The sequence below is a fragment of the Medicago truncatula genome, chromosome 2 (assembly GCF_003473485.1).
Source record: "Medicago truncatula cultivar Jemalong A17 chromosome 2, MtrunA17r5.0-ANR, whole genome shotgun sequence".
NCBI classification, from domain to species: domain Eukaryota; kingdom Viridiplantae; phylum Streptophyta; class Magnoliopsida; order Fabales; family Fabaceae; genus Medicago; species Medicago truncatula.
The window spans coordinates 12,182,562-12,206,395 of NC_053043.1; the positions used below are offsets into that span (position 1 = coordinate 12,182,562).

The 23,834-nt window shown below is 31.9% G+C and overlaps 2 protein-coding genes across 2 annotated transcripts; both read right to left on the bottom strand.

The window, feature by feature from the left end:
• Nucleotides 1-5,523: 5,523 nt before the first annotated feature.
• On the bottom strand, nucleotides 5,524-9,111 carry LOC25486343 (ent-kaurenoic acid oxidase 2). The gene is made up of 8 exons (XM_013607616.3): nucleotides 8,777-9,111; nucleotides 7,253-7,730; nucleotides 6,863-7,132; nucleotides 6,669-6,758; nucleotides 6,492-6,570; nucleotides 6,188-6,297; nucleotides 5,967-6,085; nucleotides 5,524-5,824 (listed from the first exon to the last, which is right to left on the bottom strand). The coding sequence occupies exons 1-8, from the start codon at nucleotides 9,001-9,003 to the stop codon at nucleotides 5,725-5,727; spliced, it is 1,473 nt and encodes a 490-aa protein (XP_013463070.1). The 5' UTR covers nucleotides 9,004-9,111; the 3' UTR covers nucleotides 5,524-5,724.
• Nucleotides 9,112-14,246: 5,135 nt separating this feature from the next.
• On the bottom strand, nucleotides 14,247-20,780 carry LOC25486344 (ent-kaurenoic acid oxidase 2). Its single transcript, XM_013607618.3, has 8 exons — nucleotides 20,388-20,780; nucleotides 16,290-16,767; nucleotides 15,843-16,106; nucleotides 15,547-15,636; nucleotides 15,382-15,460; nucleotides 15,171-15,277; nucleotides 14,942-15,060; nucleotides 14,247-14,637 (listed from the first exon to the last, which is right to left on the bottom strand). The coding sequence occupies exons 1-8, from the start codon at nucleotides 20,624-20,626 to the stop codon at nucleotides 14,538-14,540; spliced, it is 1,476 nt and encodes a 491-aa protein (XP_013463072.1). The 5' UTR covers nucleotides 20,627-20,780; the 3' UTR covers nucleotides 14,247-14,537.
• Nucleotides 20,781-23,834: the final 3,054 nt, after the last annotated feature.

Below are 23,834 nucleotides of genomic sequence, written 5' to 3' on the forward strand. Positions count from 1 at the left end.
GATCATCAGTCTACATACATAATAGTCTCTATGTTTTATTACTATCCAATTTCATATTAAAACTTGACTACGAATACTTTAAAAATAGTGCTATGTATGTTAGTTTAATCTCACAATTTAGTCTCAATTAACGTTGCATTACTCGAACTATCTATTTCATGGGCTTTATTAATCTTATAACAAATATAATAAAAACCATCTCTAATTATTTAATAATAAAAGTCATGATACATATCATAATGTTTAGAGTAATGCTAGCAACATTCTATTTGGAACACTCTTTAATACTCACTCTCTTATTAGTTTAAATCATTTGTGAGTTTACACTTTGAAAATTGAACTCATACAAAGTGGCGAGACATACTTTGATTTCATCAAATAAAATAGCGAATGCTAAAGAGAAAGTTGAAAAGAGAGTGTTGCTAACATTCCTCGTTTGTTTAACATAAAATTATTGACATTTAGGGTTTACATCAACGTTCCTTTAAATGTACAATCTCCTACTTGTACAACCTCATGATTCATTTCATTTCAATGTGAATATGTGGCATTCACATACCGTCTAGAAGCATGTTGTGAAATGCTCACTAAATATTATTCGTGCATCATCGATTACTCTCTGCCCTCGTCAAAAGGTTCGAATTGGCTGAGATTTTCTAAGAATATTTGTTCCTCTAGGTACAAGGATTGAATGCCACAGGAGGCTAATAAATCACAAATTGATCAACAAGTTATCAAATATGTAAGAAATACTATGAGTAACATTCCATAGGGTGACTGTTAAAATTGAATTTTATTTTGGAAGTTTAGTCCCCGATAAGTCAAATTTCCTAGGTTCGTCATTGTCTCAAGAGATGTGATCGATTGTACGTTGAAGTCTAACTTTTTAAATCGTTAGTTTATATTTCTTCCATATGTTAGAAGGGGTCAAGGAACTGCCTATGAGTCAAAGAAAATGGTATACATATTGAATCATGTTGAATAAAATGATGAAATCATTTGATATATTGTTGTGGTATTTTAGCAGATACTGAAGGAGAATCAATTATATTTATTTGAAGGAAAAATATTTTTGATATTTTTCTCGGTGTTGAAACCGTGTCAAATTCAAAGGAGGCTGTTCTTTACATTTTTTTAAAGGATTGTTCTTTACATGAACAGAGGAGATGTAAAAGATATATTAATGGAGGAGATAAATATAATTAAATTGACTTCTTTTTTTTATGAAAAGTATTTTTTTTCATTCTATTAATTGCAAATAACGCATAATGTATAGAATTATTTACTTTAATTTTTTTCATTCTATTAATTACAAAAAGAGAAATTAAGGAAGGAGAAATTTTAATTAATTAAAGTGGCACACTAATGCTGATTTTACAACCATCCGAATGAATGCTTAAACTTTTTACCAAGAGGATACAAGCATGACTAACTCCACTATCACCTCAACTAAGATATCATTTACAATTAAAGTTTTATGGATTGTTTTATACTTTTCAAATGATAAAATTACACTTAAATTGTTTGAAATAAAAAAAATAAAAAAACAGATAACTTTTAAAATTATTAATTGATTTTTGTAATTCTTAGTATAAAAATATTATTTAAATTTTAATAGTATAAAGATTCAACTTAATTACAATATAAATGTATAAAAGTCAAATTATAATTAAACTTTTATGGAAATATATATTAGTGAAAAAAAAACTTGAAAAGAAATTGAGGAAGAGCGAGAATTAAATTGCTAGTTATTAAATTGGATCACGTTCCTCCATCTATTTTCACTTTTCCATTTCCAATCATTTTCAAGTGTATACATAAGAGATAGGAAAGCTGACCGGTGATAGGGTTGCGGTTTCAGACTCTCTGGTTGCAATTTTTATTTTTGGTTTCACGTGCTTCTGTTCTTATCTGCCATAATTCACGACACCTGACCCTTACATTTAAGGTTGCGCAGCCGCGCCAATGCTCTTGGGTATTACAAAGGCTGAATCACGCATTACTCATTACTAGTGTCAGGTCTGGTGAATTGTGGACAGACTTTGGATGGCATACATGTGCCCTTGGCCGTGTGTGTCTGACACCGCTCCTTCAGCAATGGTGCAAGCACAAGCAGTACCAATAAAATCATTTGCAGTAGTCTTGGCTGGTCAAAACACAATCTATGACAGACCACTCCCAACTCCTTGCATTAAAGGCGACGCTTTGAGTATCCGTATTGGGTAGGAGGAGTATAACCGTGGTGTAGAGGAATTCAAGAATACGTTACGGGCTAGATTGACTCTAAACAAGGGTGAGAAACCATATTCTGCACGTGACCTAAGCACCAAATTGGGAAAGCTTTGGAAAACAATGGCAGCATGGAAAATGGTTCCTTTAGGCAAAGGATACTATGATTTTCATTTTGATTCGGTGGAGGATCTACGTCAATTATGGGCAGCTGGTACAATCAATCTCAAGTCGGGTTTGATAAGACTCTCTCAGTGGACCAAAGATGTCAAATATCTTGCTCAGAAGCAGACTCATTTATCGCTTTGGATTCGACTGGTTGAGTTACCGCAAGAGTATTGGCGGGAGAGAACATTGAATGAAATAGCAAGTGTGGTTGGCACTCCGATAGACATTGATGCACTGACAAGAAACCACACTTTTGGCCACTATGCACGGATCCTAGTTGACATTGACCTGTCTAAGAGAGCTTATGATGAGATCCTTGTGGAGCGTGAGGGCTTCACTTTTAAGGTGGAAGTGCAATATGAGAGGAGACCGTTGTTTTGCCATCACTGTTACTCCATTGAACATAATGTCTCCTCTGTCGACGGTTACATCCTCAACCGCCAAAGGATAAAGATGATCGTGGAAAACAAATTATTGTGGCTGAGAAAGCACCCCCTAAAACAACTCGCCAGCACATAGATGGGGAGGCTTCCACTTCAGCCAATGGCAGTACCTGGACTTGGGTTCCGATTCTGATTACTTCGATAGTCACCACTACTCAGAGAGTTCTGGTCACTTCTGCCCCTTCAACACTGGCTCAGCCTTCTCTGGCTATTCCGGCCCCTACTTGCTCACCCATGGGGTCGGTTGTTCACTCTACTTCAACAGTTGATACTTCACAGATGATGAAGGAATCACTATGCCTATGACGTCATTGTCGTCAACATCTTTCAGCTTTCCACTACATAACGTGTTTAACAATATTTCTAGCGAGGAGCTACCACAAGCAACACGAGTGTTTGAAATTATTTCCCCAATTGTGCACGATGACGTGCATCCTGAGAGAGCGGAGCAAACACATTCGACATCGCGGGAGGAGTTGGAGAACCCCATGGCTGACGATGTTACTACGATACATGTGGAACATATATAATCATTCGCGCCCCCGGGAGCTGGTGGAGAGTCCCAAGGGTGCCTATGAGCATGTACCACATTCATCAATTGTTGAGCACGATGACGTGCATGAGGTTTCTGTGGAATCGACACAAATTCAGACAGTGAATTTGGTTGAGCACGTTGACGTGCGTTTTGCCCCAAACCAATCCCCCATGGATGCTCGTTCCGTTGATATCACTTGAAGGGACTTAAGAGTTTGTGCAAGCAGATGTTAATATTAATGTATCGCATAGTCATGATGAACATGTGGCTGCCGAAATTCAACAACAAGTTCATCCCAGCAAAAATATCCAGCATGGTTTAGATTTGTGGGAACGAGTGCGCCAATATGATGAGAGATCAGCTGTTGAAGACTTCACACTAGTTCTAACAAGGAAGCAGAAACAGAAAATAAAATTACAACAAGTCTTACAGAAGCAGCCTACCAAAACTCGTGCTCGGGGTGGTCCTTCTACAACTGCCCAATGAATTTTCTCTATTGGAATGTTAGAGAGATTCTTGGTTTGTTCAGGTTATTACTTTTACCGCGAGGGCAACTGTTGTGCGAACAAACTTGCTAACTTTTGGGTCACTCAGTTCAGGGTTCGATCTGGCTTTCTTCTCTTCCTTCTGAGTTATCCAACGATTTCTTTCGGGATAGATGTGGATTACCCAACTACAGATTTCCATAGTTTGTTTTTGGGGAGTTTTTGTTATCTGTTTTTTTTTTCCTTTATGTTTTTTTTCCTTCTTTGAGGGTTTTTGCCTAGTCCCCCTCCTTTGTAATTATTTTTTTCCGTTTTTTTTAATAAAATCTTTAGAGTTTGGCGGCATAGGATGAAGATTTCTCGGGATACCAACATAGTTGGGATGTCGATGTTGCCTCTTGATGTATGTCCTCTCTCCTTGCTTATCAAAAAATAAATAAACTTTTATGGATTGTTTTGAATTTTTTAAATAAAAAATTAATTTAAAATTGGTTGAAAGTAAAAAATAATTCAAATTATGTGAAAACATAAGCGTAAATCATTTAAGAAATATGACCAAAAGTATAACTTTAAAAGTGGGTTTAACTATATGAGCCGCCAATATTACTTGTTTTATAGGATCAATCAACCATAACCTCAAATCAATAAAAATATTTGAAATTCATCATAACTAATTTTAAATCACATATATGATGGTTGTGATGTGCTAACGATATAGAACTTCCCACGTTGACGGTAAGTAGGAAAATTAAATTCTAAGAAAATTGATAAAATGATATGCATATTTTTTCAGTATAAATAAGAAATTTAATAAATATCAAATAAAAATAGAAGTAGTTATATATAAATAATTTATTTAAATAATTATTTACTAAAAGAAAATTTAGAATGAAAAATTATCTAAAAACTGCAGAAATAAAAAAAAGCAATATTTTTTTAAAAAAGAAAATAAATTAAAGATAATGCTAAACCAATTTCTATATATTAAAAAACAATATAAGTAGAAATTTTAGAAGGGAAATATTATTATTAATAGAAAATTTATAACTGTTTCTAAATAAATTCAAACATATTAAATTGGATCATTACGTTTAGGGAGTTGTTGTGTTGGCAGACGATTCATACAATTATCCAAATGCTCTAAACACTATATCTATGTTTTCTGCAATTGGGTTTCGCGTCTACACGTTGGTGTGCCGAATTGTTCGTGGTAGTTGGTGATTTGAGTTTTGCTTTATACCCTCTAAGGTTATTTTTTGTGGTTTACTGTGTGAGGTCCATGCTACTCGGCTTTGTACTTCTCTTTATTTTAATCTTATTTCTTTTTGACAAGTTAATCTTATTTCTATTTTGCATAAAAAAAGAAATATTAAATTTTTTGAACAACATAATAATTATGCAGTGAATGTTGAAAATAGTTTTATAAAGACATTCAACTATACTATTCAATTAATTTTTATATAATCCTCTAAAAAAACTAATTTATATATATATATATATATATATATATATATATATATATATATATATATATATATATATATATATAAACATTTAAAGTCGGTTTTCACCACCGTAAAACCAAACATACATAATTTTTATCAAAACTTCAACCAATCTAGGTTGTATAAACTAGTAAACACTAGTGGATGAAGAAAATAAATTCCTCAAAAATAATTTTATTCGCGCAGATGGATAAACTAGTACAACATACTAGCTAGCAATAAGAAACTGATACATATTGTTCCACAAAAAAGGGGAAAATAAAGAAAGGGAAAATAAAGAAACTAATACATATATTTTTTTTCATTGATATTATTATTTGATGTAAAGTCTCCAAATGCGTCTTTTTTCCATCTGAGGATTACACTGAAGAACGTTTCTTGATCCTTGCCAAGCAATTGTCCATTGGCCTTGTGTGTGGCAAGAATCTCACTGGAGATTTTGGGTTGATTTGTTCCAACCTGTGAAAGCAAGACACAACATTAACATTAGTACCTTTTGATCAATTTTAATATTGGAATGATGTATACTTTGCTTCAATAATATATTGTGTGTGAGAAAAAAATTCATGTGAGTAGTAAAAAGAGGGAGAAAAATATTTACTCATAGTTGAGGAGAAAGTGGTGAAGGAAAACTGAGATTTCCAGCTTAGCAAGATCATTTCCAGGGCACAATCTAGTTCCTACTCCAAATGGAAGGAACTCTCCAGCTCTGTGCACCTCCTAAGAATCAAGATCAACCAAATTGTCAAGTTTATGGAAATAATCACTTAATTTGTTCAATTCAAATCAGTAGTAATAAAAAATTAAATGGCTTTGACTTACACTTTCCCATCTATCAGGATTGAACTCGAATGGCTTAGGATAAATTTCTGGGTCAAGGTGAACCGACCTGAACCAAACTAAAACTCTCCAACCTTTTGGAATGAGGTAACCTATAACATCAAAATATAGTTACTCTTTATTGTAATTTTTTTAACAAACATTCTTTTATAGGCTGAAATGCAAACGAGTTTTCCACCAAATTTATGTGTGACAATATGGTCGGTATTTAAATTAGTAAGACCTATTTGAGTTTTATGTTTAAGTAAAATTGAATAAAGTGTATGTAATGAAATCGTATACTCACCATTGATATTGACATCAGATGTTGCCTCCCGAAAGACGACTAATGAGAATGTAATCAGTCGCAATGTTTCATCAATCACCTATGCAATTGTAAACACATAAAAAATGATTTCATCATAAAAATATCAACTAAAAGTTGAAAGTAAGTAACCTTAATTCAACAATTTACAATCCCTACCTTAGAAAGATAATCCATCTTTCTAACATCCTCTAGCTTCAATCCTTTTTGTGTGGAAGGCCTTCTCCTTAAGATTTCCTCTTGTTCTTCCTATTAAAGGTATTATCAAGTAACAAATAAAATTAACATAAATTTTAAAAATGAAAGAAAAAAAATATTTTCACAAAGTAAACAAAAATTAAGTGATTTGATACCTTAGCCTTCTTGAAAAATTCAGGATGCCTTTGTAGGAAATATGTAGCCCACATGGTTACATGCCCTGAAGATTCATGACCAGCATTCAAGTACATCAACATGATATCAATGATTTCATCATCACCCAATTTTCTTCCATTTTCATCTACAACATCTACCAAAGCATCCATCATATCTTTGGCTTTTTGGCCAGGTAATAATTTTTCCCTCTTTTCATTTTTCCTCTTGTCCACAATTGATTGAAATATAGCCACTAGATTTTTCCTAGCCTATAAACAAAAAATAAGGTTAAGAACAGAACTCGAATAAACTCAAATAAGTCGATCCAAATAGACATGAAACTTTTTTTTTTTTCCGCTAAACTTAAAAGAGAGTATAAATGATGTTACCTTGAGTGCCTTATGGAAAGCAAATCCAGGAACATTAATTCTCATTGCTCTAACACCAAGGTTAAGAACTGTGTATTCTCTTTCTAAAGCCTCCATAACATGATCACTTTCTGAACCAAGGAAAATATGGATAATAATTTTAAAAGTAAGTTTTCTCATTTGAGTTAAAAACTCAATTTCACCCATATGAGTCCATTTCTCCAATGAACTAATCACAACTTCTTCAATTTTTTTTAAATACACTGAAAGTGCTTCATAGCCATTGATTGAAGAAGATGTTAAACGCCGAAGTCGTTTGTGTTCTTCAAAAGGCATTTTGATGAATGATTTTTCTCCAATTAGTTCAACTGCTGATTGTGGCCAACCAGGTACAAATTTTTCATCATCTGTTAAAACTCTCTTGCATGCTTCAGGTGTTGTCACCACTACACTAGGGTTTCCAAACATGAATACCTTGTATATGCCTGTTTTTCCAAACCTGTACCATAAAATGTTAGTGGTTTGCATCATTCATGGAACCACATAATTATTGATTTGAATAATTAAAATGTTTAAACTCTTTCAAAAATAAATAAATATTAACATTTATATATGTAGTTGTGTTAATTTTTAAAAATAAAACAAACTCAATTTAATTGGTTTTCAGAAAAAGTGATTAAAAAACATTAAATAAATTTAATTTTCTGCAGGTTCAATTTTTATAAATCAATTTTTAATTTTCATTTAAATCAGTTTGGATATTAACAAGTAACAACCAACCAAATAGAACTGTAACTCTGCATGAAACCAAGATTGAGCACCTCTGCATGTCACACGTTTGGCAACAATTGTTTGCAATATTCCAAGCATGACTAGAATGAAATAATTATTTAATACAACTAAATTCCAAATTAATTTTGTTTTATTAAGCACTGGACCATCCTAATCAACATAGGGCTCACAATGACGTCGACTCGTCAAATTGGCGTATATGTGTTGAGAAAAAAATTATGAAAAAAAAAAACCTGCATGCAAATTTTTTTTATTTTTACAAAGACGGAGGCATGCGACCTGACCCAGGAATAATCAAATTGGAAATACATTGTGAGAAAACAGTCCAAATGGATCAACTCTAATCTATTCTTCAAAAAAAAAAAACACCAATCACATGTGCATGCAAATCCCACAAGTGCAAATCAGGGATACAAACATGTTTTTTTAGAGATTTTAGACCATTTTGTGTAAAAGTGGTCTTAAATCTCTAAAAAAACGGATCTTATATCCCTGGTTTGCACTAGAGTCCTAAATAAAAAAATCGTTAAATATTTTGAAAAGAAATTAGTTAAGTTCAATCTATTAACAAAATGTTTTGATTCTATGATACACTTTGGAAGAAAACTTATGTGGTTACAAAGGATGATGCTACAAAGTGAAATATAGAATAAGCTAAAGGAGAATTTATAATTTACATGAAAAATTACAATAAAGTAGCTTGTTAAGTGATGAAAAATTAAACAATTAAAGAGGATATGATAGAATTTATACCTTTTAACAAAAGAGGCCATGAAAGAATCTGGGTCATTGGACTTGAATGCTCTTAGGAAAGACCACATATTACCAACAATTGGCCATCCCATGTCACCTGGTGGCAAAGAGTATTGCTTAGCACCAAGTTTTGCTTCATAGAGCAACCAATTCACACTCTTGAGAAGGGTTCTTAGGATAAAAAGAACACCAACTATGGCACCAAAGACAATCCATAAGGAACCCATCTCTAAAATCTTAGAATTTATGGACACTCTATATGATTAGTGGCTCACACACTCAAATTGAATAAGGACCTGACCTCTTGCTCACAATTTATAGGCAAAGTTCAAGAAGAGAGAGAGATGATTCATGAATCTTAATATTAAATTTTAAAGCTATAGAAAGTAATATTTTCTAAAAGGTTTTTTTTTGAAAGGATATTTTCTAAAAGGTTGAAAATGAATACGGATAATTGTGCATGAATCTTAATATTATATTTTTCTATTAAATTCTTTAAATATTTTTAGAATTTAATAAATATGTATTATCGATATATATTTAGCATGTGTTTATTTTTGCGGTGAGAAATTCACTGTGATGTCAAATGTACCGTGAGATCGAATGCGGCTGCCCCGGGTCTTCAAATTTCTTTGCAACGAAGTCTACAATATCGTCGATAAGACATTTCCGTTTTAACTTTTGATTTTTCTTGGTAAAGTGATAGTGTCGTGAGGTCGAATCTATAGTTTATAGCTTTTGATTTTTCACGGTAAAGTGTCATTTGACTCCGATGAGAGTGGGTAACTGCTTTCGCAAATATGTGGTCAATTATTATTTTTTTACTTTCAAATATGGTAGTCAACTGTAATTTATGGTGGTCAACTGTTATAATATCATTTAAATTTTCTTAGAATTTAATAACTATGCATTGTCGGTATATATAATTTCAACAAAAAAGGACATCGTTTATTTGATTCAATGTACATTAATTTATTTATTTTTTGGTAGAATGACAAAAGAAAAAGAATTCAATGTACATTAAAATAAAAAGGTTACGAGTTATTATAATTAAATCATTACACTTTTTTAATCCAATGTGCATCAATATTTTTTTGGTTTTTCACAAGTTCTCTCCATGGGGTTAATCATGTGTTTTTTTTGTTTCACGACTGAAGGTAATCATGTTCTAGACATATATATGCATCACTATTAAATTAAGAGACCTTCAATATTAAACTCCTCTAATATTCGATAATACCTTTTTATCTTTTCTTTTGACAGAGTTTTTTTTTTTTTTCTTTTTCTGGTTTTTACAAATTAAGGCGAACTCGAGTCATATGATCATTTGAAAATGAATAATACACGCAATACAAGTTGACATGTGACTATAAACATATCTACAAGAATGAAAACAGTATTTTTATTTTTTTGTCTTTGAATTTGAAAACCAATATAAAATTAACATATCATCCATCCTATATATTGCAAGAAAAACAATTAGTAAATTTTTTTAGAGGAGAAAAACAATTAATAGTGTAGATTTTCTAAAAGAAATATTGTATACCGTAAAATTATGTCATTTATCTCTCCATTTTATCAGGAGGTATGATATTTTGACAACCTAAAATAGTTGTAGTCCACACCGTATGTCCATTCAAAAAACTCAAAGCCTAGTACACAAACCGAGGTAGAAAAAAACTATAAAAAATAAAATGAAATAAAATAAGGTATATGTGATAGTATATTTATACGGTGGTTGACAACTTTGATTGTCAAAATATCATAACTCGTATAAGGTATGATTTTAGACAACCTAAAATAGTTTTTTTTTTTTTTTTTAAAAGAACAGCCTAAAATAGTTGTCATTATCCACACCGTATGACCAATAAAAAAAACTCAAAGCCTAGCACACAAATCGAGGTAGCAAAAAAATTATTAAAAAAAATTAAAATAGTACATGCAATAGTATATTTATACCGTGGTTGACAACTTTGGTTGTCAAAATATCATAACTCTGATATCTAATGAAATTTTGTTCATTCCCATCCCATTCCTCTAACGCGTTCTCAGTATTTCTCAATTTGTTTCAAGTTTAGATTCTAGAATTCGAACTAAAAAAACACGCGTGGATTGTAAAATTCGAATCATCGCAATATAGTAAACATGTTCATTCTTTTCCCCTCATTTCACCATTTTCGCTTTCGAACCTAAAAACACATCAAACATTGTTACTCGAATCCATCACATTTCAGACCCTTCCAACTACTACGCAAGAGGTTAGTACATATATGCTTAAATCTTTAGTGTTTAATTTACGTTTTTTTCTTCTTTTATTATAATTTTGATTTCGTTCAGATTTTAAGATCCGAAATGTGTTTTTGATCATTACGATTTTTAAAATCCGAAATGTGTTCGGTGATTGCAAATTGCTAATTTCTAAATGATTTTGTCATTGTTTCATATATGAGTGTCTTCAAGCTATATGTTAGGAAGAAACCCTCTCTCATCGTGTGAGACGTTCACGCCCCATCAGTTGGGGATTTCGATAATTCAATTGCGGGTCCTTCTTCTTGTAATTACCAAGGAGCCAAAAATTTGAAAGCCACTTGAAAAGATCATAAGAAAACGAAACTTACCACTCTCCATCTTCCACCCCTCTTGTTAAGGTGGGTGGGTTGCCCTATTTTAAGACCCTTCGACTAACGAATTTTTGTCTTTTCACTAGGTTAAGAAGGACCCCATATTTAGTTTTATAGAGAGATTAGATTAAGAAAGAAAGGTATAATTAAGCCTTGAAAGATCTTGCCCAAACACCTCCTCCAACAAAGGTGTTTGTCCCTTTGGGACACGACCACCTCCCATAGTAATTGTCCTTCCTTTAGCACTCCTCTCATCACCTTAACCGAATGCTATTGAGGTTGCAGCTCTACTAGAAGGCATACCATCGAATGGTTTTTTCCCTTTATAGAAGAAACCTTAGGCATTTTTTTTCCCTTTTTCTACTAGTGTTGAATCATCCAAATAGCTGATCTTGTAGCTATCATTTCAAGAACATCAATTAAACTCTCTTTTGATTGACCTTCAATACTTTTCCAAATTGTTGAATAATAATTTTTTCAAGTATCTTCCAAACTAGAATAAGTTGGGGTCATTAATGTAAAATAATTTTCCAAACTACGGCACCCTCAACGAATCACTAAGTATATGTTTGGTTGCCCGGTGCAACAGCCAAAACGTGAGTCTACTCTTTCAAAATCAATTTTATGGTGTTTGGTTCTTCTACACTTCTGTGCAGCCAGCATGTATTTTACTTTTCAGAATCAATTTTGAAGAAGCTCAAATTCCTAGCTTGTTGAAATCAATTCTCTCACCGTGGATTTTTGCTTCAATCAATTTTTCTCTTTTGCCCTTGAATTTAATTGCACATAGCTCATAACTTTTATTTTCACACACATGTTAAAACCCATTTTAATCTTTCACACATCCAAAAGCAATTCTAATGCAAAATATTCAAACACCAGTTTTCATAAAAATCACTTATGTTTTGAAGTATCCAAACATAAATCACTTTATATTCAACTCACTTTTAACCAAAATCAATTTGACAAAATCAATTCTATCAAAATCAATTTTCGTCACCGCACAACCAAACACACACTTAATTTTTTTTTTTCTCTTTTGTTATAGGCTTTACCCGTTTGGTTTATAAAGAGGTTTAGTACAATCCAAATTTTAGAAGCCAAAACTCAAAAACTATGTTTTGGATTTTAAAATTTGAGCGAAGACAAAAGAAGATATTTTGTTTTGGACAAGGCAAAATGGAATATTAACAAAAGTGATTCATCTCGCACAAGGTGTGCAACACTCAAACCAAATTACAATGTCAAGTTTCCGAAGCCATAATGCAGGTCACGGAAAGAAAAAACAGACAAAATAAGAAAATTATTTCCTAACACCTATACATAACCAAGTATGCTGAAGACAAAAAAAGATATTAGAAGGACACGTGAGAGGGATTTCACTAAATTATAGGCGAAATTGTGTTGTACTTTATGTTATGTGTTTGTACTAAATAGATGTTTAGAAAAGATAAAAACAACAACAAGCGAACATACAAGCTCAACAACACAATCCAACGGACTCGCGTATAGATCCGAAACCAAATTGCAGAGAGAGAGAGAGAGAGAGAGAGAGAGAGAGAGAGAGAGAGAGAGAGAGAGAGAGAAGAGAGAGAGAGAGAGAGAGAGAGGAGAGAGGAGAGAGAGAGAGAGAGAGAGAGAGAGAGGAGAGAGAGAGAGAGAGAGAGAGAGAGAGAGAGAGAGAGAGAGAGAGAGAGAGAGAGGAGAGAGAGAGAGAGAGAGAGAGAGAGGAGAGAGAGAGAGAGAGAGAGAGAGAGAGAGAGAGAGAGAGAGAGAGAGAGAGAGAGAGAGAGAGAGAGAGAGTTGTGCATGAATGAACATCAGTAATAACAACACAAACTCCAACCTTTTACAAATGGTAATAAATCTGACTGCCAACACCGTAGCGAATCCACCAACCAATCACTCGCTGAGACACAAAACATCAAGTTTAAACGGCCATTTCTAGCCTATCAATCTTACTCCTCCGTCAAATGGATTTCCTTCAAACGAAAACCATGTTCAGATAGAGATGAAGCTCATCATAACGTTTTGTGACCCAAGAGAATATCCACGGCCAAATCTCATTTCTACTCAAAAACTTCTACTCATGTCCTTTCAAAAAAAAAAACTTGTACTCATGCGACAATCTCATTTCTCAAAAAAAAAAAAAAAAAAAAATCTTGTTCTAGAATTTCAAATAATGTAACAAATTAAAATATAGCTACAAACTGCGTATAAATTTTCTAATTGAATTTTGATGACTATAAGAGTCCATTCAAATCTGTAATCACAGATGAATTTATATTTGATATTACTTGAATTCAAAATTTGTCGCAATTCACAAAAATCAGACAGATCACAAAACACAACATACAATACTTCACGATTAATCATGTTTGCACAACATCATAGAATCATATCCGGTACCTTTAGAATAGACACATAACAATCATAATCATTTAAAACAACATAATAGATCCAAGTTCACATAAAAAAATCTAGGTTTAACAGGCAAATTCTAGTCTTAGCCAATTGTTAAGTTATGGCTCTTACACTACTAACCTCCAAAAAGAAGTTTCGTCCTCAAAACTAAGACAAGATTAACAACTCAACCAGTTATCACTAATGTCGGCATCGACTTAACTGTATATAAATTTACTGCAACCCTCTACAAAGTCGTTTTGACTTCAAACTCTAACTTATGCCGTTAAGACAGACCTCTGACCATCGTTTCCTCAAACTATCATCCGATATCACTTGAATTCTCTTTTGACTTTCATTTTTCTAATAAATACTTATTGTCCCGAATGAGTCCGTCATCGCGGGCATTCTTAATTCGCTTCAAGAACATGTGCATATCCTAAGTCTGGAAAGTAAAAAAGATTTTTTATGGAAAAAAAGTAAACAAGAATTTTTTCTTTTGAATGTAGATAGAGATAATCATAAGCTTAAAGGGTAGCATGAGACTTGCTAATTATATTTATTTCTTATTTGTATAAGGTGTGAAACTTCCTACACTTTTTCATCCAACTATGATAACGTAGCTGAAAGTAGCTTAGGATTTGTGGATTTATCAAAAGGCAAACATGAAGATATTTTTCATATTACAAAGAACCATATTCATGTCATAAGCTCTCTCTCTTTCTTCCACTTCAAGTTTATGTAGATGAACATTTCTTGACCCTTCCTAAGCAATTGTCCATTGGCCTTGTATGTGGTAAGTATCTAACAGGGCATTTAGGATTAAGTTGTTCAAGCCTGTGCAGTAAAGAAATAACATAATGTTAATAAAACTCATGTTAGAAACAATAGCTTTTTTTAAATGAATTAGCAAAAAAATGCTAAAGATGGTTTTATATTCATAAAAAAAAATACTGACGTTACGTTGATCTAAGAGGAACAGGACTCAGAATCCTATTCCTCTCGGATCAACATAACGTCCGTAGAATTAAAGGAGTTTAAGGATATAGGAACAAACCCTAGAAAAGAAGAAAAATACTAACATGCTAACATTTTCTTATAAGATTGTATCAAATGGCAAAATAGGTTTATAATTACTCACTGGTAATTTAGAATGAAATGATGAAGAAAAACTGCTATTTCCATTTTGGCAAGATCATTGCCAGGACACAATCTAGTTCCTGCTCCAAAGGGAAGGAATTCCCCTGCCTTGTGTTCCTTCTGTAAATAAGGATCACCAAATTTAAATTAACAGGTGCATAATACATGGATTAATGAAAATGATGTATTTAGTAATCAAACTCAATCAAAAATAACTTCTTGCTACTTACATTCCATCTATTAGGATTAAATTCCTTTGGATTGGGATATATTTCAGGGTCAAGGTGAACTGATCTGAACCATGTTAGCACTTTCCAACCTTTTGGAATGGTGTAACCTGTATCAACCTTATAAAGTTATTATTTTTGTGACATGAAAGTTTGAAATCATAGTGTAATCTAGCAGTGAGAAAATGAACAAATATGATGAACATGGACTAACCATTGATCATGACATCTGATTTTGCCTCTCGAAAGACCACCAATGAGAATGTTATCACGCGCATTGTTTCATCGATCACCTATGGAATGTAGAAAAAAGTAAGAAAAAAACCATGGTTGATTCAGTATCAGTTGATATTAAACTAAGAGTAACAGATATACATACCTTATAAAGAAAATCCATGCCGCGGATTTCCTTAAGGGTCAACCCTTTTTGTGTTGGAGGCCTCCTCTTTATTATTTCTTCTTGTTCTTCCTATTCAAGGATTAATAAAAGACATTAGGATATAATAGTTAATGTTTCGAGTTACTCTCTAAGAAGCCATGCCGCAGACAAGACATTCACGCCAAAACATAAGATTTTGAGACACTTTTCAAGATGAAGCGACTAATGACAATGTTTATGTACATCGATAATTGTAAATTTAGACGAACCAAAAAACAAAATAATTTGAGTAATACCTTGGCCTTTTGAAGATATTCTGGATGCTTTTGTAAGAAATAGGTAGCCCACATGGTAATATGTCCTGAAGACTCATGACCAGCATTCAAGTACATTAACATTATATCAATGATATCTTCATCACCCAATTTTCTTCCATTATCATCTTCAACATCTATGAGAGAATCCATCATATCTTTGGCTTTCTTCTGTGAATATCTCTTCCTTATATTTCTTCTCTCATCCACAATAGATTGAAATATCGCAACTAGATTTTTCCTAGCCTGAAATGACGAATAATATTTTTAATAGCTTTTTCTACAAGAAATGACATGTAGCTTTACCGTATAGTTAATCATGTGAGAAAATTGAACTCTGCATTTTATTCAAACCAGAAGCAAATAAATGCGAATAAAAGATTCAGTTATATATTTCGCATACTTTATGCTCAAGAGAGTAAAGTTTACCTTGAGAGCTTTATAATAAGCAAATCCAGGAACATTTATGTGCATAGCTCGAACTCCATGATTAAGTATTGTGTATTCTTTTTCCAAAGCCTCCATAACAGGTTCACTTTCTGAGCTAAGGAAAATATGCATAATGATTTTAAAAGTAAGCTTTCGAATCTCGGTTAAAAACTCAATTTGTCCCATGTTGGACCATTTCTCTAACGAGCTTATAACATTCTCTTCGATATATGTCAAGTACAAAGACAGTGCTTCCATGCCATTGATCGAAGATGATGTTAAACGTCTAAGGCGCTTATGTTCGTCGTAAGCCATTGCAATGAATGAGTTCTTTCCGATGAGCTCTATCGTTGATCGCGGCCAACCAGGTGTGAATTTTTCATCATCTGATAGAACTCTTTTGCATGCTTCAGGTGTTGTCACAATCACACTTGGGTTTCCAAACATTAAGGCTTTGTATATTCCAGTACTTCCATATCTACATATTTAGTTCAATGAAATGTTATTAGTGAAACTTCATAGTTCATAAATTAAAATTCAAAATACAAAAGTTTATCATTATTTTACTTATTTCAAAATGCTTAATATAAACCTTTTGAGAGCCTTCCCAACCAATCCATCGGCCGTTAACTGCCGATGAGGTTATTTTGGTATTTTAACGGTGTTTTCCAACATCCTTTGATGTGGGAACAACATTAATCCACATATTAAGGTTTTAGGCCTCAAAATGGTGAGCCCAAAAAAGACTCAAAACAATTCAATTACTACTAACTTGTCAAGATAAGACCACATATTCTTTGACTCAAGTTCAAATCTTTGTCTTATGATGTGGTTGCTTTAGCGGTAGAACTCAACCATACGTGCGTTTGGATAGAAGCTAGGATTAATGGCTTCTGTTTTTTTACGTTGGGTTGAGTTTGTACGTACGAAATGCTTGTCAAATGCAAAAGTAAACACACACTTATAAAAAAAAATTAAAAAAAATTAAAAAAAAAAAAAATTATCTTTGTCTATTTAAAAAGTCTGAAATGATTGATTATTTAAAAAAGAGTCTAAAATACAATCTTGTTTTTATCATACTATCCAATCAAGGATAATTTTCATTAAAATATTGGCTAAAATAGTGAGTTGGTGACAAACAAATTGACACAATGTTAATATAAAATTTTATGCAGAACATATCTGAGGTGTTATCTTTTATCATACACGACTAACTAAAAAAATATTGATTGTACTAACTTAATTATCTAGTTAATGTAGTTAAATGACACAAGTGTCTACATCATCATTTTGTCCTCCATATATATTCACCAATGTTGTGTTTCTTTAACAAAAAATAACCTAAGAAAGGTTTGTTTTACTCACTGTACGTACGTTCTTCTAAAATATCACAATCAAAATAAAGTGGAAATAAAAATCTAAAAACATAGCATGCGTGACCAAAAGTAACATCAACCATGAAAATCAGAAAGAAATATTTTTGTCTGTACAAATATCGGAAAGTTATGTTGGATATTGACTAATCTAAATTGAGCTGACTCGCTGTCTTTTTTATATTTACATCCTCCGGTTATTATTATAAGCAAAATTTTGTATTTTAGATTCATTCATTTAATGAATGTATGTGGTTATTCATTCATTTAATAAATGTATGTGGTAACCACATACATTCATTAAATAAATGAATCTAAAATACAAAATTTTGCTTATAATAGTAACCGAAGGGTGTACAAAACTCAAATTCAAATCATTACACGTTGAAACCAAACTGCTCACTAGAGTTAAGGGTGAAAAAAAAATAAAAAAATAAAAAAAAAACAGAACTGAATTGCTGGACTGAACCAAACCAAACCAAAAAACTTGAATCATTAGTAACAATTCTGGAACTGAACTAAAACAGTTCGGTTTGATTTAAAATGCAAATAGTTTGATTTTGTTCAATTATTTTGAATTTAACAAACAGTTCAATTCAATTTTCATTTCGAATTGAACCATACTCACCCCTAGCATGTGTTCATTGGGGTGTTCAATCCTAAGAATCCTCAAACTCAACCCGTTAAAAGAAAGTTTGCGTTGAATCTATTGGTTTTTCAATATAGATGCATTTTTTAAAAATAAATAAAATAATTCTTTGGAATTTTTTTCATTGTTTTGAAAAATGCATACAATTAATTACTTCAATCTATTTATTAGCAAATTAACACTAACATTACTCACTGCCAAATAGTACTATTTTGGGACGAAAAACAAAAGTTACTTCTAGATGCTCTCCTAGGACACATTTTATTATTCCTAGGACACATAACAAGACAATAGTACTACTACTAGGCTCCGCTGCAGTACAATTTTATGTCCTACTCCTACATATTAAATTTTTTAAATGCTTGTACTATAATACAATTCCAAATAGTGTAGTATGACCAAAATTCTAAATAATTTATCTTGAAGATTAATTTTGATAAAATAAATAAAGCACTACCGCAACATGTTTAGAACCTAGAGTATAGACCATCCTAATCATACATACTATATATACATGGCCCACATTGAGATGGACTGCTCATCATAACGTACGTGTAAAGACATAATACTTTATTTATTAAATTGTAATAACTTTTTCAATTAAAATTTAATTAATTAATAACTGAAGGGCATAAAGCAATTACGACGAAATTTGGAGTAACAATGTATCATGATGTCCACAAATTAATTTTGGCTTCTGCGCCTAATAGAAAAAAGAGAGAGACAATATTGTTGAGAGAAAGAGAGAGGTAAAGTGACAGTGAAAATGACAAAAAAGTGCCTCTTGAAATAATTGTTTGTGTTTGGAATTTGTAAACAAGTGTCCGTCTTTTCGTTTTTATTTGTAATAGACAATAAAATGGTAAAAACAATCAAGTAAGAAGTAAAATTGAAAGAAAAAGTTACATCAAAACACTATATTTTATATAAGATCAAAATAATGTTTTATGCAGGGTTGTTCCTTTTTTAACGTGATTCAACTAATTTTTTAATCTATAATTTAAATAAAAACGATAAAATTGTTTAAATAAATGTGTAAAATTGAAAAGGAAAAAATTCAATCAAAAAGAGTATATCCTCTATATATATTGGTATAGATAAAGGCAACATTATAGTAACAGCACACAAGCCAATTAACATGGTCCCATACTCCCATAGAAGATCTTTTTAGTTCTGATTGGAAAAGTGTTATGACTTGGGAACTAAATAAATCGGTCATAAATCACGTGAGCATAGCTCGATTAGTATGGACAATGTATTATAACGAGTACACTCCACTTATTAACTTTTTTTTTTTTTAAAGAACCCCGCTTATTAACTTAAAAGGTGAATTATAATAACTAGGCATCTAGACTACTTGATTAAAAAAAGATTGTCATAATTTAACTCTAAAATTGTTTAAACAATAAGTAAGAATTCTCTGTATAAGTTTTCATATATTCCTTCCCTTATAGATAACTTTATTCTCAATAAACACTAAATGCGAATACTTCTTCCACACAATATTCAAATATTAGTTTACCAAGTTGTAGGAATCTAGTCTCTTCCTCTAAAGGCAACCTCAATTGATGAATTATACATGTTTTGTAAGTTCTTATTAAGTGCTATCCATCGTCTATGAAAAATTCTTTTTTCTCCCAATAAATATGTATAGGGTTATCTCCTTTCATCTATAATGAAAATTAAATCACTTGAAAAGCATATAACATATGTATTTTTGGGACCACTGTATCAGAGAAGGACACGCAGCTTTAAGGTCACGCAGAGAAGCAGTTTGTCAGTCTCAAAATTGTAACCTTAAAAGGTGAAGATCGTGATAACTATTTTTAAGGTTATTATTGTTAAGGTTATCTTCACTTCACTATCATAACGCTATAGCTTTGGTTTTTGCATCTAGTTAATTTGATGCTATTACACAACCACCTTCAAGCTAGCTAGTACTTAACTAACCTTATGTTATGAATCAAAGACCATAAATAGATAATAAGTACTAATAAATAGTTACGCAGATAGATAGATAGATAGATAGATAGACAGACAGACAGATAGATAAAATATTCGAAGATTGCGGAGTACCTCGAGACAAAGGAGGAGATGAAGGAATCAGGGTCCTTAGACTTGAAAGCTCTAAGAAAGGACCACATGTTACCAATGAAGGGCCATCCCATGTCACCAGGTGGTAGAGAGTACTGCTTCACACCTAATTTGGATTCATAGAGCCACCAATTTACATTTTTGAGAATGGATCTTAAGACTAAAAGACCACCACCAATGGCCATAAGGACCACCCACATGGAACCCATCTCTAAAATCATCACCAAACTTCAATTCAAGCTACCTCACTCAATTGACTCAACACTCTTTATGTCCTTCACTCTTTTTCTATGTATTTATAAGGAAACATGTGTGAGTGAGGTGTAATAGTGAGTGATAGAAAGAGGGAAATGAATAGGAATAAAATGAAAAAAAATATTAATAAAAAAAGAATTTTGACAAGTAGTGGGGCTAAAATTAGCGTGCATAGACATATATATGAGGCCGGCCTTGTTTTCCCAAATTTTGTTCTGTCACTACCCTACCTAATTAGAAAGTGAGATAATTTGGATGAGATTTTGTGTCCCTTCAAGTTCGAATTTTTAAGAATGCAATAATGTTAAAATTCTTGAAAAAAAATATTATTGTTCATGAGATGTTAATATAGTGGTAAGAATTTGATTTTGTTACATCAAAGAACGTAATTTAATTTTTATTTTTTTTTGTAAATAGATGAAATGATAATAGTTATTGAAAACTCATACACACAAGTAGAAGAGTCGGGATTCAAAACTCGCTCATAATATTTTGTCTAACTATTTCAGCATTTTTATCGGTTGAGTTAAGATTTATGAATAACGTAGTACAAATCTTATAAAAATAGAACTAATGCCAACAAAGAAACATTAATTTACATATGAAAGAAACCAACACATAATATTACAAAAGAATTTATTAAATATTTATGGTGAGTATCAATACTTCTTTTTAAAAAGGTATAGATATTTTATGATAAATAATAATTTATTTATAGGTGCTCAACTACCGTATCAAATGAGAAAGCTCTATGTAGGCACCTTCAATCAAGGATTGTATAGAATCACACTATAAAAGTATGACTTTAATTTGATCTCTTCACTTATAACTTGTGTAAGTTAAAACAATATCATCTCTTAGCTTGTTCAAGTTGACGCAACTTGATTCTTTAAGTTAAGCAACTTTATCCTCGATAGATGAATATGATAGTATATTTTTATAAACTATAAACGAACTAAATTGTATAAGTTAAAGGACTAAATTAATCAATTTTAAAGTTAAAGGATCAAAGTAAACTTTTAAAATAAATTAAAGGACTAAAAAGGTATTTAAGAAGAAGAAAAATGTACTATAATGCATAAAGCAATCGGGTCACGACAGAACTTGGATTAAAACAGTGAATAGGATAGCAGTCCCAATGCATATCAATTATAGAAGTGTCTTTTACCATAAAAATGGAAATATGGCAGTTTCCACTTTTTTAGCTCATTAACAATTACTACCTTTTTATTTTTGTATATATGGTTGTAGATATGTTTGAGAAGTCTTTCAACTTATAATGTAAAAATTGATGGGCTAGTAGGCCACCTTGACGTATTTGAAGTGGTAAGGTTGCATATTCATATCTTAGTGGGATTCTTCTGTGCCCTTTTGTACTCATCACAAATTCTATTTGAATTTAAACGTACTTTTTTTTAGTTTCTACAGTCCTATCAAAGTTATGTAGTCAAACTCAATAAGCCCTTGGAGGAGGATATATATGGATTTGAGTACCAACTAATAAAGGGTTCAAACTTCAAAGAAGATACCTCCTAGTGCTTATTAGCATCATTCAATCGTGTTTACTTTACAACCATGTGGAAAAAGGAGGAATGGTGTGGATAAAATGATCCGGATTCATCACTCTAATTGCAACATAGAGTAAGTTCGGTCGTTAATTTGAGATAGTATGATATAGATACATGTTCAACAAAATTGATTTGGACTAGATTGATAAATTATATATCACAATATATAATCCTAAAAGGTAAACAACTCTTTGATGGGGTGTTGGTGGCGATTGAGGTAGTTGACTTGGCCGAATTAACTAAATATTGCATTACTTTTTAAGGTTGATTTTGAGAAGGTATATAATTCGGTGAATTGAAATTTTCTAGACTATATGGTTATGAGGTTTGGGTTTAGTGAAAAATGGAGAACTTGAATGAAGGCTTGTATGTTTTCGGGAAAATCCTCGCTTATTAGCAAGGGTCTCATGCAGGGATACCCTTTGGCCCCATTCTTATTCTTTTTAGTGGCAGAAGGATTGCGTAGACTCGTGAAGAAAGAGATTTCAAATCGATTATTTAAAAGGTTTTGAATTAAAAGATTATGGTTACTTATTTACAATATGTTAATGATAATCTTCCTTTGAGGGAGGAAATATTGGATAATTTATATGCATTGAAACCGATTATAAGGTGGTTTGAGTTAGTTTATAGGCATTGAAACTGACAACATGTGACTATGATGTCATTTAATTCATGCAACCGATCACATTTAGTGGGACAAGACCTAACTATTGTTGTTTTTATAAATAAAATTAACCGAAATTTTAGCACGTACTTGGCACGGATCCACATACTAGTGTGTGTGTATCTTTTTAGTTGGTAAGAAAAATGATAAATGAATACAAGTTGCCCTTACACTACAATAGTTGCATTATCATTTCCATATAAGACACAATTAACAATATTAGTCTTTGGGCACTAGACATGACATTGACTAGCTGACATCAATAATAATTTAGAAAATTGAATGTAAGCATAAGACATCAGGTATGTCTTTAAAATGAAGCTTTGATGTTGCACAAGTTTAATTTTAGTCTGGAGGATCCCTAAGAGCAAAAATAAATCAATGATCTACGACAAACAAATGAATGGACATCACATCTCCGTTCAAAACTTTAAAATTTTAGGTATACAACAACTTCTCTCATATATTCAATAATTTGCTCATGTGTAGCTTATGTGAGACTAAACACTTACATACATGACATTGACATAAAAAATTATACAGAAAATTGAATACTCCATTCGTTTCTATATATAAACTCTCTTTGCATTTTTTTTTAAAAAAAGTTGTTAGTGTAATTAATATGTCTATTTTATATGTGAATATTATTAAATTGTTTTTTACTTGTATGTGTATATTATATTTGACTTTTTCATATTTCAAGACAAATTATTAAAATTAATTAAGGGTATGTATAAGAAAAAAAAATGCATCTAGTAATTTGTATAAGGGTTTATATTTAAAGATATATCTTTTTCTTAAAAAGTGTTTATAACTTGGAATGGAGGAAGTAATTGAATGTAAGTGCGAGACATCGAGTATACCTTCGTAATAAAGCATTGATGCTACATAATACTGACACAATTGGGTGTTGTGAGGGAGCCCTACTGTCAACAATAA